Below are 19,060 nucleotides of genomic sequence, written 5' to 3'. Positions count from 1 at the left end.
ACACAGGTTCTTGTGTTTGGAGGAGAAAGAATACTGAATTGCATCCGAAGAACACAATACCCACTGTGAAGCATGGTGGTGGAAACATCATGCTTTGGGGCTGTTTTTCTGCAAAGGGACCAGGACAACTGATCTTTGTAAAGGAAAGGATGAATGGGGCCATGTATCGAGAGATTTTGAGTAAAAATATCCTTCCATCAGCAAGGGCATTGGAGATGAGACGTGGCTGGGTCTTTCAGCATGACAATGATCCCAAACACACAGCCAGGGCAACAAAGGAGTGGCTTCGTAAGAAGCACTTCAAGGTCCTGGAGTGGCCTAGCCAGTCTCCAGATCTCAACCCCATAGAAAATCTGTGGAGGGAGTTGAAAGTCCGTGTTGCCCAAGGACAGCCCCAAAACATCACTGCTCTAGAGGAGATCTGCATTGAAGAATGGGCCAAAATACCAGCAACAGTGTGTGAAAAGCTTGTGAAGAGTTACAGAAAACGTTTGGCCTCCGTTATTGCCAACAAAGGGTACATAACAAAGTATTGAGATGAACTTTTGGTATTGACCAGATACTTATTTTCCACCATGATTTGCAAATAAATTCTTTCAAAATCAAATAATGTAATTTTCTGTTGTTGTTGTTGTTTTTTTTTTTACCACATTCTGTCTCTCGTGGTTGAGGTTCACCAATGTTGACAATTACAGGCCTCTCTAATATTTTCAAGTGGGAGAACTTGCACAATTAGTGGTTGACTAAATACTTATTTGCCCCACTGTAAATTGACACGACATTTACTGGGATTCGTTGAGATAGATTCGACATTCATCTAATTGGTGTCGGCTTGAAAAAAATTCAGAAGTCGTGTATCGCCACCAAGCAGACATCCAGAAAGGATGCTGCATCCTTTATCAGATCAACTTTTAAGGCCATCTGACAAACAATGTGACGACTTTATTGGCCTTTGGTATAAAAATGCTGCTGGCCAATTGGGTCAGTTTCATAGATCCCTGTGAAACCTGGTGACTGTCTAACAGCCATCAAGTGGGCGCTACTGAAGCTGATTAAAGTAAGAAGCTTTTATGCTCAGAAAAACAGGTGGAGTCTAACTAACCTTAAAGGATGACCGACAGCTCGCTAGGGTTAAACCTGGACCAGAACTGCTCACAACATTGAAATTGTATGTCTTATTCAAATGATTTCTGACGGATTATAATTGCATTTGGGGGGAATAGCGCTCCCTTGCAGGTATACAAAACAATATTTAACTCATTGGTCGCCATTGACGATGATAGACAAACCATCTCTGTTCTAATAAATGGTCACACAGTAACCTTGGCATATAAAACTGAAACGGAAAGATCAACAAGTTCCTGCTGTTGTAATTGCCTTCTTATTATTCCATCATTAACTGCAAATGCCAATTATATGCTGAAGTTAAGAAAAATGATCCAAAAACTAAAGGTGCACCGATCAGAGGCGATTTTATCAAATTTTGTGGCATCGGTGTTCGGTCAAGCACAACAAATACAACCGATATTGTCCGCGAATCGCGTCTAGCCTCAGTTAGCCACATTAGCCCGCAAAGCATTTGGTCTTGGACTTTCGTGGTCATTAATATGAGCACTTGTTAGTCATTTTAATGCTTTCATTACCTTACTTTAAAGCAGTAATGTGAAGTAATTTCATAACATGCCAAATAGGGTCACAATTAAAGTAATTAAACATTGTCCAACAAATAAAGCATGAAAAAATAATTTATATGTTGTATATTTGACAAAATAATTGCGTTTCCGAAGTTCGAGCCTGAAAGGGGATGAAACCGGAAGTGATACGTCACACCGGGAACAGCGATGGCAGCTCCATACATACGGCCGCCATACAAAGCCCTTCAAACAATTACATTGTTAAAAAAAATAATAATCAGACTTCATGTTCATTTTGGCAGATCCGGCAGCTCTCGTGCATATAAAATAATAATATAAAAACGTTGGGGGGAAAGAAGGAGATGAGTCGTTGATGGCTTTCTCCACTTTATTGTGGCAACAATAAGAAAATAAAATGATAGCGGACTGCCGCCACATTCGACCGCGAAGTTTTGCTTCTCGCTGATCTCCTCCTCGCCTCCTACTACTCCAGCGTCTCTTAAACGGATCGTGCATAGTGTCTTGTTATGAGCTTTTTGTTTACAAATGTATCGAACACACGATGTGCTGACAACTTTGTTTCTTTATTAACACATGGAGCTAACAGTAAGAACACAGCTCGGCGCAGCTCTCAGCAGGAAGTGGTTTTAATTGTAGTTGTAGTTTTTCACACAAGCAAACATATTACAAAGCACCACTTCAGTGTTGTCCCGAGACTACATTTCCCATGACTCACTGCGTGATTTGAGCCGCTCGCTGATTTTCTGCGAGATTGAATCAATGCCAACACGCTAAATTGTCACCTGTCAGCGGCTCTCGCGAAACACAAGTTGGAAGGCTATCAAGCGATCACCGTGAAAGAAACGCTGAACCGTACAAATGCAATGCAATGCTTGAAGCATGAAGGTGGAAATACATAATACACATACAAATAAATGTGCACAAACTCACCGGTGGTGTGTGTCTCTTACTGCAACGTGACCATGAAATACCACGACGCCAACCCGCTTATATGCCCATCCACACACCTTTCCCGATTAACAGTGGATTAAACCTTTCGGACAAGATCGTAGATGACGCACAATTTAAACACGCTTAACCTAGCGAACGCAACAACAACTATGATCGGGGATTGCCACGAGTTAACTTTCGGCTAACGTCGCTAGCTTATACTGTTCATTCCACAACAGTTGGCAGCTCTGCTTTGACAAAGTCATCAGTCATCTATCCAAAAATCACACTTACTTTTTGGCAAATCCTTGATCGTAAGCAGAGCGGTTAAGGAAGCAGGCGTCTTCGAAGTGTTTGCAGCAGAGAACACTACTCGATGATGGCGTGAAATTCATTCGCTTCGTACGAACGAAAGATGTCCATTTATGTGCCCTGCTATCCTTTGGCCACTCATACAACTTTTGGTTTGAGTGAGAACAAAACATCGCCACACACCGCCGTGGCATCTTACCGAGAAGCAATGCAACAAACAATACTGTTCTATAGCGGACTTCCCTCGCACTTCTAGGTGCTACGTAATTTCCGAAGATTGCCGAAGAAAAGCATTTTCGTTGTCAAGGGCGTTGCTATGGGTTAAACAAAGAATCTGGAAGGGTTGCGTTAAAAAAAAAAAAAAAACGAAAATATGCTTAAAACTGTTTAGCCATTGATATTATTCAAAAACATGGTTGGCCAACCTTACTTCACATTACTGCTTTAATGTTGTCTGTCTGAAGGTCTTGTCACGTAAATTTGGGAAGTCATTGTGTGGTAATTTTGTCATTGCCTCCATCTTTCATTTGTGAGTGAATTCTGTCAGATCATACCTGTTTAGCTTGGCTCACATTCACAATGTTCCAGCATTGAGTCATTGGCTGCCATTGACAGCGATAGACGTCCACTTCATTTGAGGAGGGGGGATAAAAAGAGCCACATGGTTGGACTTGTATCATTGTCAATGGCAATGAAAGAGTTAAAATGTTTTAGGATGCAAAAATAAAACTGAAATAATTTAGTCGTTAACTTACCTTGTCATTTTCTTTTTGAAAACCACAATGCTTCTGCATTTTCATTTTGGGCAATCGAAATTAAAGAAATATTTCAACTTCAATTACATTTTTGAGAACTACTGCATGTTCAATTTTTCCTTTTTAAATGTCTCGTTTCGCGGGTAATGTTCATTGTTTTACAATAAGACAAGATTGATCGAAATGTTAAAGTTGCGTGCTTTTATTTATGAAAAATAATCGGGATCGGCAAAAATTTAGTTCGGCACAGCCCAGCACTTTGACCGAGTCACTTCATTCCAACTTCTAGACACGTCAAAAATTCACGCAATGTAGGCTGTCTTTCGATTTTGACTCAGCAGAGATCTTTAAAGGCTAAAGCTACAGTTCAAATTTTCTCTGGCCAAGATAACAAATCTTACCGTGTGTGCAAGCTTGCATGGAGACTGGAGATGACACACTGGATAGTTGGGAAGGGTGGAGGGGCGCAGCACGTCACGAGTGACACAACCAGACACTACTACGATGCAGGCTAACTGCACAATAAACGTCACACATTGTGAACATGTGACAGAAACTATTGCATATTTTTGTCTCGTTCTCATCTTGCCAGACAAAAACTGGCATTCGCCTGATTATGTTTTAGTCTCCCAAAACACGTTTATAGCTCGTTGTCATCTCGTCGTAATGAAAAAAATGTTAATTAACGAAATATTTTAGTTGTCGTCATCGAAAACAAATCAACACTGCTTTAAATACAAATATTTCAGTGCCATTGGCAGCGCTAGACGAATGTTCGTTCACCCCTGCCAGTCAAAATGGATTGGAAATCTAGTGCCATCAATGGCAGGCAATGAGTTGACAAGGAAGTCACCTGAAAATGCCCCAAAATTAACATGAAGTGACCCAATGGAGAGTAAAGCAACCTTTTTCTAGTTTAAAAAGTTGTTTTCAACTGCTCAGATCCAATTTGGAGCTTACGTCAATGCAGTAAATACAGTGATTTGATATCTGCAACCAGAAAACGACAAGGGTGGGGGGGTGAGGGGGGGGTGTTCATCCTTGTGATATGTCTCATGACTGGGGGAAGCACCCGTTGCCATCAGCCAACTTTCCCACAGAGCTCTGAGAAGTCTATTTGTTTTTGTTGACAGATTGAGCAACGATAGCGGGATGCTGGGGCTGCTGCTCTGCCTGCTTATCGCATCAGTTGGCTGCAACACAAGACTACGACTGGACAGCCAATTTGAGGAAAGACAAGCGGCAGGTGAGAGCCTGTGGGACCTTTGTGTTTGTCTAAGTCAACAGGCTACTTGGTTGGTCACAGAGGAGATGAGTAGGTAGTGTCGATATGCAGAAAAATGGAGCATTACCGTATTTTTCAGACTATTTTTAACAATGTAATAATTGTTTTGAGTTTTTTTACGCAATATTTTATTGTTTTTAGGGATGTCCCGATCCAGGTTTTTGCTCTTCCGATCCGATACCGTTATTGTTTTGCACTTCCGATCCGATACCGATACTGGCCGATACCGATACCTGCCTATCTGAGCATGTGTTAAAGTTTAAAGTTATTTAGCCTCCTTACTTAGTTGTCACACTCATGTTGAAAAGGGTTTTAGTACTCTTGATACGAACTAGCCAGCTGAATTAGGTGAGTTTGAATAACACACAACGGTTGGTAACAAGAAACTGACCTGTTTATTAAGTGACAAACACAAAACATTATAAATAACAAACAGAAATGGCATAGTCAGTCAGTAAAACGTGCAAATAATATTGTAAACTGTCTTAAAAAAGTAAAACACACAAACAACCTCAGTGGAAAATCCCACAAACCCCCCCAAGCTATTAGATGCTTTTAATGTTTCGTACATTAGTTACAAAAATTGTATAAAAAGCCTCTCAGGTTTAAATAAACAACTATTTCAGTATCAAGTTAACATTTTAAAACAGTAAATAAAACACTCAAGTCCTCATTCTGTATCAGCAGCTTTAAACTACATTTAATTCATTTAATTTTGTGAATCAACAGTTAAAGTTGTTAAAATTGCTCCCGTTATTCCATAATTTCCCTTCTGTCTACTTTCGACATGTGAAAGTTTTAAAACTGTTTTGAAGATAGATTCAAGTCAAGATTTTGCCGATTTAGGAGTATTTTAGATAAAAAGTTAATTAGGTTCGCTTGGAAGGTTCACAACAGCCTACTAGGGAAGACTCCTGCTTTAAGATGGCGGCTGTTTACTAACGCATCAAGTTTTCCATACTTCAATGTTGCTAACGCAGTCGAGTCTGTCATCTTGCATCTAGTTCGATATACATATGATATCTATTATCTACAGTAAAACGATGTTGACGTAGTTTGTAGCTTCTGTCAGCAGCAGTCAGGTATTCTTGTGTTTTTTATCCAGCGGCATGAGTTGAGCTAAAGCCGTGAGTTGAGGATTGACATTACCCGGGTGACAAGCATGATGTTTACTCTCGGGACGCAATGCGGTCCGTTTCTCATTGCGTCCCAAAGACCGCGCTGTGTATTAGTTCCGCTTTACTTGACATATTTCAACAATCGGAATTTGGGTGTGAATCGTTCTCGAATCTTCCATGGCCGAATCGCTCAAGGATGTAATGACGGCTGGGCATGTTGTACCGTGGTTCTAAGTGTTGGATGGTGCGTCTTTACTCACGAGAGATAATGGCTCGTCATCCAGAATGAATTCTTCGGCAATGACTCTTGTTATTCCCTGGGCTTTGGGACTGTCGAGTGCCAGTTTGTCATGCATAGCAAAAGTTTCTGCCAGTGTTAGTTGCGTAGGACCTTTCTTTTTGTCTTCGGTTTTCTTAACATACTGCTCATATTGTTTGTGGTGGTATTTCGCTAAATGCTTGATTAGGATGGTTGTATTAAAACTTCTTACAGCTTTACCACCACACTTGACTTTATTGTGGCATATGTTGCACTCTGCCTCTTCGTCTTTGTCGTCCACGCTTGACTTTATTGTGGCATATGTTGCACTCTGCCTCTTCGTCTTTGTCGTCTTTTAAGGTGACATGATCCCACACAGCTGACATTTTTACCGATAAAGTCTCTCGGTAAATTGGGAGACGGTAATTTAGTGTGTTGAAGGTGTGCCGTAAAATGCGGACCGGAATTTAGGGAAACCAAAGCAAAAACTGGAATGGATTATGTAAATTGGTGCGGACTTTCAAAAAACTGGATCGGAAGTCGGAATTTTTCCATGTCGGCCGATCCGATACCGATGCGCATTTTTTTGCCCACATCGGCGTTCGATCCGATCCAAATATCGGATTGGGACATCTCTAATTGTTTTACTTTTGTGTTTGATTAGTGTAATACAGTTATGCTCTAGACAGAGGCGTAGCAAGGGTCCCCGGGTGCCCCAGGCAACAAGCAGCATGGGGCCCTTCGAGCGTCTGCAAGTAAGGGGGACAGTTGGACTTAGTTGGAGCAATAGCATATTTAATAAAAGTCTAATAACGCCTCTTTCTACATATTTACAGTATGTATTACAAAAAAAGTATCACTAAAAAAATAAATGTCAAATGTCTACACTCTGACATGTAAAAGTGTTAGTGCTGCAACAATTAATCGATTAACTCGAGTATTCGATCAGAAAAAAAAAAATTGAATTAAATTTTGCTGCTTAGAGTATTCGTTTAATTATTGTGGCGTTGTCATGGTTTATTTTGAAAGTGTTTGCAATCAGTTTTATTGATTTGACTGGATACACTGCCCTCTAATCTGCCTCATTTCACATGGCTGAATCCAGCTGCTCCATGTTAAGACCAACATAAGCTAAGCTTTTGTTTGCACTAATGTTTTTTTTAATGAATTCGTAATTTAGTTTATGGGTATATTTAGGCTTTTTTTTTGTGGGAATATGTGTCTGAACCATTTGTTAAGAGCATTGTTAAAAAAAAAAAAGTTAACGTTTGATAGCATTTAAGCTAGCGGACTTTTGCTTAGCCAATTGTTGTTTTGTTGTGCATAGATCCTTATTTAATAGTTTTTTTATACTGGTTGAGGCTCAACTCAGGTATTTTAATTTTTCATGTTACTTACCCGATTACTTGATTATTCGACAAACTAGTCCATCGTTGAATCGACTACTAAAATAATCGATAGCTGCAGCCCAAAAAAGTGTTTACGTTGAAAATATTTTGAATCCATTTTTACTGTAAATAAAGCAGCCAATTGAATTAATGAATGAAATATATTTTAATTTATTGATAATAATTTAAATGTTCTCATGCTTACTAATAGTCTAATACTTTTATTTATTTATTTTTAACAAAATAGCACTTGAAAAATGCTGAGCTTATCAAGTAGTAATTTATTCAACCAGCATTAAAAAATATCCCAAAAAAAGTTGTAATAGTGACAGGTATTGGGATGGATACGTACGTACCCCAGTCACACCACAAATTAACTCGGAGCCCACATTTGATGATGATCACCATCCAATCTATTTTGACTTTAATAGGCAAGAGTTAATGCACATAAATTAAGGGTGTAACGGTACATGTATTCGTATTGAACCATTTCGGTACTTAGTGCTAGGTTTGGAACGGAGGCGTACCGAACGAGTTTCTGACGTAATGTAACCCTTACTTTTTGAGGCTGTGAGTTGATCGGTTACAGTTTCTTTGTGTAGATTATATTTACTCCGTCTTCTCTACTATAATGAGGACCAACACGGTAGGACAGTAAGAAACGTCAACAGCGCAACAATGTTGCCTCCGCGAGAACGCAGTGAAACGCGGCCGTTAAAGTCGATTAGCCAATGCACACCAGTCGCAGTGCGGCCGCGTGTTAGACAACTCCCAGAAGCGGCTCAACGCGATGCACGCTAAAAGAGCGGCAGAGTTTGTTATTTGACGCAAGACGCGCCCCCCCTGCACCAATACTACTAGCTAGCAGACCAGGCAGACCGGAAGTCACTCGTGTAAAATACGTTGGTCCGCTCGATTTTCAAACTAATATGCAATCGTAACCCACTTTTTGAGTCCATCAGATCTCTTGAATGGTAGATCGGGGCACAGTTGAGTTGTCTTTGTTGATTTACAGTTGTCTTCTCTGATATAATAATAACGAACACTGGCCCGTGTTCAATACAAAACCCTCCTACCACAACAAAACAAGTAGGAACTAATGTTCACATAGGAACTAAAGTTATACACATAAAATATACAATATAAATGAATACTACATCACATTTGTAACAAACACATAATAAAATGAATAATAGCCCATTTAAATATAATAAATTGAAATGAGCTAAAACACCTGTAATTAAAGAATAAGAATAATACACAGATCCTGCTTACACAATTAAATTTATTAATTTCTGTGTGGCGCTTTAACTTGAGAAAATCCACCAATAAATCTTTTGAAAACCGTTCATAAGAAAAAAAAATCATTGAGGCATTTCATTTGTAAAATACATGTTAAAATCTTTGTCATGGGGATTGGTTTTATTTTAGCACAGGACTTCTTTTTTCTTCTTTCTTTCAGAAAGAAAGCTGACCAATACGCGGGGTCTGAAAGGCAAATTGTTATCTTTGAATACCCGCGAGTTTTTGAGCAGAATTCTAGCTTTGTATAGGTTACTGTTCCTATTGTTGAAAGCACAAAAGTGTGTAACAAACAACTAGCACATTTATATTTTGGCATTTTGTTTTCTTACTGTACCGAAAATGAACCGAACCGTGACCTCCAAACCGAGGTACGTACCGAACCGAGATTTTTGTGTACCGTTACACCCCTAACATAAATGCAACATTTCATTACACTCAGAACTTTCCGCTTGCTTGACTCTCTGATGGTTATTTTTCCTTATCGGCATGGCAGCCACCATGTTGCTACCTCCTGCGGTTGGCCGTCAATTTTGCTTAGTGGGCCGTCTGTCTTTACGGGTGTTTGATGATACATGTCAACAGTGCAAGCGTGTGTACAGGTTATTCAACAAGAGCAAATGCAGGTTTCGTAGCTGAATATGAATGTTAATGTGCATTGGTACATACGGTGTACTCTTGTGTTGGTCTAACCTAAAGATTTCCTGCCTGCAGGTGGGGTTGCCTTGACAACCAGGCCTCTCATCTATTACTGCCGCTCGCCCAACATGGTGGTGTTCACCTGCTGGTGGCATCCGCTCGCCAACCTGACGGAAGGGGAGGAGGTCAACTACGTGCTCACCTATTCCATAGAGTAGAGACACGCTTACTATCTTTCTAAATAGAGAAAGAAAAACAAGTGTCCATATTTGTTGAAAGTGATCCATTTTTGTTGGTTTCACACAGCAAGGAGCCTAAAGGAGAGTGCCCGGACTATAAGAGTGCTGGTGTCAACAGTTGCCATTTTGACGCCAGCCACACATTCGTATGGAACATCTACTGCATGAAGGTCAAGGCTGTCACGGCACGTCAAAACTTTACTTCACCAGAACACTGCTTTGATGTGGCCGACATTGGTAAGTGCATTGCAGTCAAATGATTTCAAAACTTTATTACTCGATGTTGTCATATTTATATGGTTGTTCCGATCATGTTTTTTTGCTCCTGATCCGATCCCGATCGTTTTAGTTTGAGTGTCTGCCGATCCCAATATTTCCCGATCCGATTGCTTTTTTTTGCTCCCGATTCAATTCCAATCATTCCCGATAATTTTTCCCGATCATATACATTTTGGCAATGCATTAAGAAAAAAAAATGAATAAAAACTCGGACGAATATATACATTCAACATACAGTACATATGTACTGTATTTGTTTATTATGACAATAAATCCTCAAGATGGCATTTACATTATTAACATTCTTTCTGTGAGAGGGATCCACGGATAGAAAGACTTGTAATTCTTAAAGGATAAATGTGACTTTGTATATTGTGACTAAATATTGCCATCTAGTGTATTTGTTGAGCTTTCAGTAAATGATACTGTAGCCATGCCCAAATGCATGATGGGAAGTGCAACCATGACTGTGCTTAGTGCTACCAATTGATATATCTTCTCTGCATTGGGAAATAAAATAGGGTGTTAAGAAAAAGATCAATTACTACCTTGCTTCCCCTCATTGCTTCCCACGATATTTCTAATCGTAGGGAGAGGGATTGTAAGGCTTAAGCCATTTAAAACAAGGCACCAAAGGCTGCCAAAATTCACTCTACTCATTTTATGCTGCCTTTTAGCTCTCTTTATAGGTAAAACGGCGCCATTACAGATTGAGCGCGACAATGCGTGAGTGGGTCATGCAGCGCATTCATTAATTGTGTTAAATATTTCAACGTGATACATTTTTTAAAAAATTAATTACCGCCGTTATCGGGATAAATTTGATGACCCTACCTTAAGCCTAAACTAAAGACTCTGGAAAAGTGTAACATATTATGTCTGTAACGTTAAATACAATTAGAAAACGATTTCATAAAAAAAAAATATATATATATATATATATATATATATATTTCAAAAAGGCATGTCCGATATTTTTTTGCCGATTCCGATACTTTGAAAATGATGTGATCGGACCCGATCGATCGGGATGCCGATCGATCTCTACATCTATGAATGAAATGCATCTAAACTTGTCTGTGTCATGATCAAATTCATCAAAATCACATTAAACTACTCGCATTTCAAATTAGTTTTGTTTTATCATCAAGCAGGTACAATCCAAAAAAAAACAAAAAAAAACATGGCTTTTCAAGTGTCATGCCCATTGGCAGCATATACAGTGGCATGAAAAAGTATCTGAACCTTTTGGAATTTCTCACATTTCTGCGTAAATTCACCATCAAATGTAATCTGATCTTTGTCAAAAACACACAGATGAAACAACAGTGTCTTCTTTAACTAAAACCACCCAATCATTTAAAGGTTTTCATATTTTAATGAGAATAGTATGCAAACAATGACAGAAGGGGGGAACATTGATTTGTTAAACCCAAACAAAAATTCACACATTGAAGAGTTCACTAGCACAATGTATACATTAGGGCTGCATCCTCTAATCACACAGTCGACTATAATTACGACGCATGTTACTGAATCAATCTAACTTTTGGTCATGATAAGAACTGTACAAAAGGAGAATAATGTTTGGGTGACACGTCAAACCTGTACCCAAAACAAAGGAGGGAAACAAATAATAATGAAAAGAACCCAAAGCTAATGCAAACAAGACTCAACCAGACATCTTTCACAAGGACAGATTATCATTTGGGCGGCACGGTGGCTTAGTAGTTAGCACATCTGCCTCACAGTTCTGAGATCAAGGGTTCAATCCCGGGCTTCGGCCTTCCTGTGTGGAGTTTGCATGTTCTCCCCGTGCCTGCGTGGGTTTTCCTCTGGGAACTCCGGTTTCCTCCCACATCCCATGCATGGTAGGCTGATTGAACACTCTAAATTGTCCGTAGGTATGAGTGTGTGCGTGAATGGTTGTATGTCTCCTTGTGCCCTGCGATTGGCTGGCAGCCAGTTCAGGGTGTCCCCTGCCTACTGCCCGTAGTTGGCTGGGATAGGCTCCAGCACCTCCGCGACCCTCGTGAGGAAAAGCGGCATGGAAAATGAATGAATGAATGAGATTATCATTTGACTTTGTAAGCGTACAGACAGTTGACTGTTGATAGTAGTATTGTGCCATTCTGTATTGACTTGGAACTGGTCAATTGGTCACTGAGTGCCCTGGACAGGATCTTCTCTACAATGCGACCGGAACCTGGACAACGCCTGGATCGTATCAACAGAATGAAGCAACCTCACACTGCATAATGAACTAATCTACTGGATCTAATCAACATAAAGAACTAATCGCTGCGATCGACAATGACTATTGGGAAGATGGTAAATCAAGGGGAGGGGAAAAAAACAAACAAAAAAAACACCTTGTAATCATCACACATTCTGAAATGTCAAAATTGTTATTCGATAATTCTGCGTCCTATGGTATACTGGGGGCGGGATTCAATTAGCTTCGGCTTCTCCCGTCAGCCCTTTTCTTTTCGGGTTGAACTGAATGTAAACACAAATGAATGCTGTACGTTTGTATCTGTCACACCTGAAAAGGAAAGAAAGAAAGAAAGAAAGAAAGAAAGAAAGAAAGAAAGAAAGAAAGAAAGAAAGAAGCAGTGAACCATCGCATTTAATATTTTGTGCCCCCCCCCCCTTTGGCAGCAATAACTTTAACCAGACGCTTCCTCTAGCTGCAGATCAGTCTGGAACATCGATAAGGACTAATCTTGGCCCATTCTTCACTACAAACTGCTGTAGTTCAGTCAGATTCCTGGGATGTCTGGCATGAATCGTTGTCTTTAGGTCATGCCACAGCATCTCAATGGGGTTTAAGTCTGGACTTTGACTTGGCCACTCCAGAATGTGTATTTTGTTTTTCTTAAACCATTCTGAAGTTGATTTTCTTCTGTGTTTTGGGTTATTGTCTTGTCAGCATCCATCCTCTTTTTAGCTTCAATTGTCTGACAGACAGCCTCAGGTTTTCCTGCAAAACATCTTGATAAACTTTTGAATTCATTCTTCCATTAATGATTGCAAGTTGTCCAGGCCCTGAGGTAGGAAAAACAGCCCCAAATCATGATGCCCCCTCCACCATGCTTCACAGTTGGGATGAGGTGTTGATGTTGGTGAACTATTCCATTTTCCTCCGCACATGACTTTGTGTGTTACTCCCAAACAATTTGCTTTCATTTGTCCACAAAATATTTTGCAAAACTACTGTGGAGTGTCCAAGTGCCTTTTTGCGAACAATAACCGTACCCTCTTCCTGCTCGCTGCTTTCTCCTAATAAACGAAATACAATGAATAATCATCACAATAGGAGTATATCATACTCCCATGTGATACATTAAAACTGTTCAGAGCAATAGGACACTCAAGGCTGGAATACACCAGGCGAGTAAAAGCAGTGAAGCGTGGCAGTTAAAGTCAAGCAGCGAGTGCACACCAGTTGTAGAGCAGCTGTGTGTGACACCAGACGTGGTTAAACGTAACGCGCCCGAAACGAACGGCAGAGTTTAATATTTGTCGCGAGACACAAGCCGCCTCCGTCAATACTACGAGGTAGGATCGGGCAGACCGGAAGTCACTCCTGTAAAAATACGGTGGATCCGGTCGGGTTTCAAAATAATAGGCAATTAATTTTTATTAATTTCTCTGTGGCGCGTTAATTTTAAAATTCATCAATAAAGCTTTTTAAAACCGTTCATAAGAAGAAGAAAAAAGATTCATTGAGGCATTTTATTTGTAAAATACGGGTGAAAATCTTTGTCATTACCTTGGTCTTTCCGAAGGAAAGAACAAGGTATTGATATTCTACAACTTTATTACCTTGGTCTTTCCAAAGGAAAGAACAAGGTTATGTTATTCTACAACTTTATTATTATTATTATTATGCAATGGTTTCTCCGCGTTTTTTCGGCGCGCCGCGCAGCCCGAACCGTCCCACCGATCGGCACCGTTCAAGTATCGACACGACCGGAATTTTCGCGCGACGATGGGAATTTTTCAAACGACCCCGAAAAATTTTTCGTTCGCCCGTAAACGGCGATTTTCCGATTTTTTACAACTTTTTCAAAACGCTACTTGTCCTACAATTTTTGACCAAATCACATAATTTGGACATCAAAAATTCCGGGACGGTGGGGGGCATAAAGATTGTATACAGAATTTGGAAAAAATTTACGGTTCTCCGGATATTTGCCAAAAACTATCCCATTCATTTCCAATGGGAATAGTTCCCATTCACTTTCTATAGTATTTCCAATGGACTTTACATTGCATTGATGCCATTGACGGCCATGCATGTCGAATCTATTGATGCCAATATACTTGGATTCATTTGACTATATGGATGTCGATGCCATTGACGGCCATGGACGTCCAAAATTTTTCCCATTCATTTTCAATGGGGAAAAAACTAAATTTCCCCAAATCAACAGAAAATGACCAGTTATCAATAGTACGTCTCCCCCAAACGTTCCGAACTCCATTGACGCTTATAGGGGGTGCTGCCATTGACGTCCATGGACGTCCAAAAATTTTCCCATTCATTTTCAATGGGGAAAAAACTAAATTTCCCCAAATCAACAGAAAATGACCAGATATTAATAGGACGTATACCCCAAACGTCCCCAACTCCATTGACGCTTATGGGGGGTGCTGCCATGGACGTCCAAAATTTTCCCATTCATTTTCAATGGGGAAAAAACTACATTTCCCCAAATCATCAGAAAATGAACAGTTATCAATAGTACGTCTCCCCCAAACGTTCCGAACTCCATTGACGCTTATAGGGGGTGCTGCCATTGACGTCCATGGACGTCCAAAAATTTTCCCATTCATTTTCAATGGGGAAAAAACTAAATTTCCCCAAATCAACAGAAAATGACCAGATATTAATAGGACGTATACCCCAAACGTCCCTAATTCCATTTACGCTTATGGAGGGTGATGCCATTGACGTTCATGGACGTCCAAACTTCCCATTCATTTCCAATGGCATTTCTTCATGTTTGTTCATTCTATTGATGCCAATGTACTTGGATTCCATTGACGCCTATGTAAGTTGATACCATTGACGTCCATGGACGTCCAAAATTTTTCCCATTCATTTTCAATGGGAATTTTTTTTTTTTTTCCCCAAATCAACAAAAAATGACTAGATATCATTAGCACGTGTCCCCCAAATGTCCCCGATTGCATTGCCGCTTATGGAGGGTGATGCCACTGACGTCCATGGACGTCCAAAATTTCCATTCATTTCCAATGGCATTTCTTCATGTTTGTTCATTCTATTGATGCCAATGTACTTGGATTCCATTGACGCTTATGTAAGTTGATACCACTGACGTCCATGGACGTCCAAAATTTTTCCCATTCATTTTCAATGGGAATTTTTTTTTTTTCCCCCAAATCAACAGAAAATGACTGGATATCATTAGGACGTGTCCCCCAAATGTCCCCGATTGCATTGCCGCTTATGGAGGGTGATGCCATTGACGTTCATGGACGTCCAAACTTCCCATTAAATCCCAATGGCATTTCTTCATGTTTGTTCATTCTATTGATGCCAATGTACTTGGATTCCATTGACGCTTATGTAAGTTGATACCATTGACGTCCATGGACGTCCAAAAATTTTCCCATTCATTTTCAATGGGAATTTTTTTTTTTCCCCAAATCAACAGAAAATGACTAGATATCAATAGGACGTGTCCCCCAAATGTCCCCGATTGCATTGCCTCTTATGGAGGGTGATGCCATTGACGTCCACGGACGTCCAAACTTCCCATTCATTTCCAATGGCATTTCTTCATGTTTTTTCATTCGATTGATGCCAATGTACTTGGATTCCATTGACGCTTATGTAAGTTGATACCATTGACGTCCATGGACCTCCAAAATTTTTCCCATTCATTTTCAATGGGAATTTTTTTTCCCCCCAAATCAACAAAAAATGACCAGATATCAATAGGACGTGTCCCCCAAACTTCTCCAATTCCAATGACGCTTATGAAGGGTGCCGCCATTGACGGCCATGGATGTCCAATTCTCCCAATCTTTTCTAATGGCTTTTACTTTGTTTAGTGCCATTGACTGGCATTATGGTCCATTCTATTGATAGACCTGAGTGGGGCTAAGATTTGTATCTCCACAGAGGAAAGACCAAGGTGTAATTTCTCCCGAAATTGCAGTTTCTAGTTGCAATTGTTTTTCTCTTAAGCACAGGACTTCTTTTTTCTTCTTTATTTCAGAAAGAAAGCTCACCAATATGTGGGGTCTGCAAGGCAAATGGTTGTTGTATTGTTATCTTTAAATACCCGCTAGCATCACGCGATCTTGCACACCTCGCGTGAACGGATCGAGCCGCTCCTCAGACGCTTTGCTCGTAAAACTCGTAAAACGTATCCTGTGAAAATTGAGGGCGAGCATCAGCGGTGTGTCGATGCGCTGGCAACGCTGACGCACCGTAGATGCGCCTGGTGTATTACCGGGGGTCAGATTCTCATTCTCCGTGTAAAGGCAGCTGAACAGGACAGGTTAGGAAAAAAAAAAAAAGTGTTTGTTGCCTGCACGTATTTTGCGATGGACAGTTAATATACAGTATGTACTAGTATATTTATATACAGTAGGCCTATATCATTTTAAATAAAATAAATAATTATTGGAAGGATACATTTTGGGGGAAAAATATTGAATGGTAATAACTTGAAAAATTCAAGCAAAAAAAGCACATTATTTAAAAAAAACCATGAGTATTGAAATATATGTGGCGGAAAACACTCAGGTGACTTGATGTTCCGCTCTGATACCCCCAATTTGGCCAAATTTCAAAATTGTCCTATACGCAGGGGTGAAAGTGGACCAGAACGGTCAGGAACGCTGTACATGGTGCTTTGATTCCGAAAATATGACGGCAACTGTCAAAACGCAATGTAAAAAAAAAAAGAAATGCTAAGCTGCCACACATGCATTTCATCTCCAAGAAGAAAACAATCTAACAGCATCAGATTTACATACACAAGTGTTAACAAGAACTATAATAAAGTGCATGTGTAGCACCGATATTTTCAGTGCCTTGCAAAAGTATTCGGCCCCCTTGAACCTTGCAACCTTTCGCCACATTTCAGGCTTCAAACATAAAGATATAAAATTTTAATTTTTTGTCAAGAATCAACAACAAGTGGGACACAATCGTGAAGTGGAACAACATTTATTGGATAATTTAAACTTTTTTAACAAATAAAAAACTGAAAAGTGGGGCGTGCAATATTATTCGGCCCCCTTGCGTTAATACTTTGTAGCGCCACCTTTTGCTCCAATTACAGCTGCAAGTCGCTTGGGGTATGTTTCTATCAGTTTTGCACATCGAGAGACTGACATTCTTGCCCATTCTTCCTTGCAAAACAGCTCGAGCTCAGTGAGGTTGGATGGAGAGTGTTTGTGAACAGCAGTCTTCAGCTCTTTCCACAGATTCTCGATTGGATTCAGGTCTGGACTTTGACTTGGCCATTCTAACACCTGGATACGTTTATTTTTGAACCATTCCATTGTAGATTTGGCTTTATGTTTTGGATCATTGTCCTGTTGGAAGATAAACCTCCGTCCCAGTCTCAGGTCTTGTGCAGATACCAACAGGTTTTCTTCCAGAATGTTCCTGTATTTGGCTGCATCCATCTTCCCGTCAATTTTAACCATCTTCCCTGTCCCTGCTGAAGAAAAGCAGGCCCAAACCATGATGCTGCCACCACCATGTTTGACAGTGGGGATGGTGTGTTCAGGGTGATGAGCTGTGTTGCTTTTACGCCAAACATATCGTTTTGCATTGTGGCCAAAAAGTTCAATTTTGGTTTCATCTGACCAGAGCACCTTCTTCCACATGTTTGGTGTGTCTCCCAGGTGGCTTGTGGCAAACTTTAAACAAGACTTTTTATGGATATCTTTGAGAAATGGCTTTCTTCTTGCCACTCTTCCATAAAGGCCAGATTTGTGCAGTGTTGTCCTATGGACAGACTCTCCCACCTCAGCTGTAGATCTCTGCGGTTCATCCAGAGTGATCATGGGCCTCTTGGCTGCATCTCTGATCAGTTTTCTCCTTGTTTGAGAAGAAAGTTTGGAAGAACTGCCGGGTCTTGGTAGATTTGCAGTGGTCTGATGCTCCTTCCATTTCAATATGATGGCTTGCACAGTGCTCCTTGAGATGTTTAAAGCTTGGGAAATCTTTTTGTATCCAAATCCAGCTTTAAACTTCTCCACAACAGTATCTCGGATCTGCCTGGTGTGTTCCTTGGTTTTCATAATGCTCTCTGCACTTTAAACAGAACCCTGAGACTATCACAGAGCAGGTGCATTTATACGGAGACTTGATTACACACAGGTGGATTCTATTTATCATCATCGGTCATTTAGGACAACATTGGATCATTCAGAGATCCTCACTGAACTTCTGGAGTGAGTTTGCTGCACTGAAAGTAAAGGGGCCGAATAATATTGCACGCCCCACTTTTCAGTTTTTTATTTGTTAAAAAAGTTTAAATTATCCAATAAATTTGTTCCACTTCACGATTGTGTCCCACTTGTTGTTGATTCTTGACAAAAAAATTCAATTTTATATCTTTATGTTTGAAGCCTGAAATGTGGCGAAAGGTTGCAAGATTCGAGGGGGCCGAATACTTTTGCAAGGCACTGTATTTATTCCACGGACGGCATGGAGGTTTCCCCAGCTGCTGCAGTTTTCTGAGTCTGACGTTGATGAGTCATGTCAATGTGCGAATGCACGCAGCAAAACAAAATGCCTGGACTCATTTATCCATTCAATTGGCTGACATACTGACATGTGATCAGCAGCGATAGTTAGCTCTGATTGGTTCAAATGTGCATGTTTTCTGAAACAGCAAAA

General features: G+C 40.2%; 1 protein-coding gene across 3 annotated transcripts in view; it reads left to right on the top strand.

Moving 5' to 3' along the window:
- Positions 1-19,060, top strand: part of dusp27 (dual specificity phosphatase 27) — an 89,136-nt gene that overhangs the window by 17,134 nt on the left and 52,942 nt on the right. For all 3 annotated transcript variants that reach the window (XM_057829809.1, XM_057829808.1, XM_057829807.1), the window contains exons 2-4: positions 4,786-4,898; positions 9,719-9,857; positions 9,950-10,119. In XM_057829809.1, the coding sequence (XP_057685792.1) occupies positions 4,805-4,898; positions 9,719-9,857; positions 9,950-10,119 (403 nt within the window). In that variant the 5' untranslated portion in view covers positions 4,786-4,804. The remainder of the gene's footprint in view (positions 1-4,785; positions 4,899-9,718; positions 9,858-9,949; positions 10,120-19,060) is intronic.

This window comes from Corythoichthys intestinalis, chromosome 2 (assembly GCF_030265065.1).
Source record: "Corythoichthys intestinalis isolate RoL2023-P3 chromosome 2, ASM3026506v1, whole genome shotgun sequence".
In the NCBI taxonomy this organism is placed as follows: domain Eukaryota; kingdom Metazoa; phylum Chordata; class Actinopteri; order Syngnathiformes; family Syngnathidae; genus Corythoichthys; species Corythoichthys intestinalis.
The sequence above is the reverse complement of the archived record's forward strand: the minus strand, read 5'-3'. Positions and strand labels throughout refer to the sequence as shown.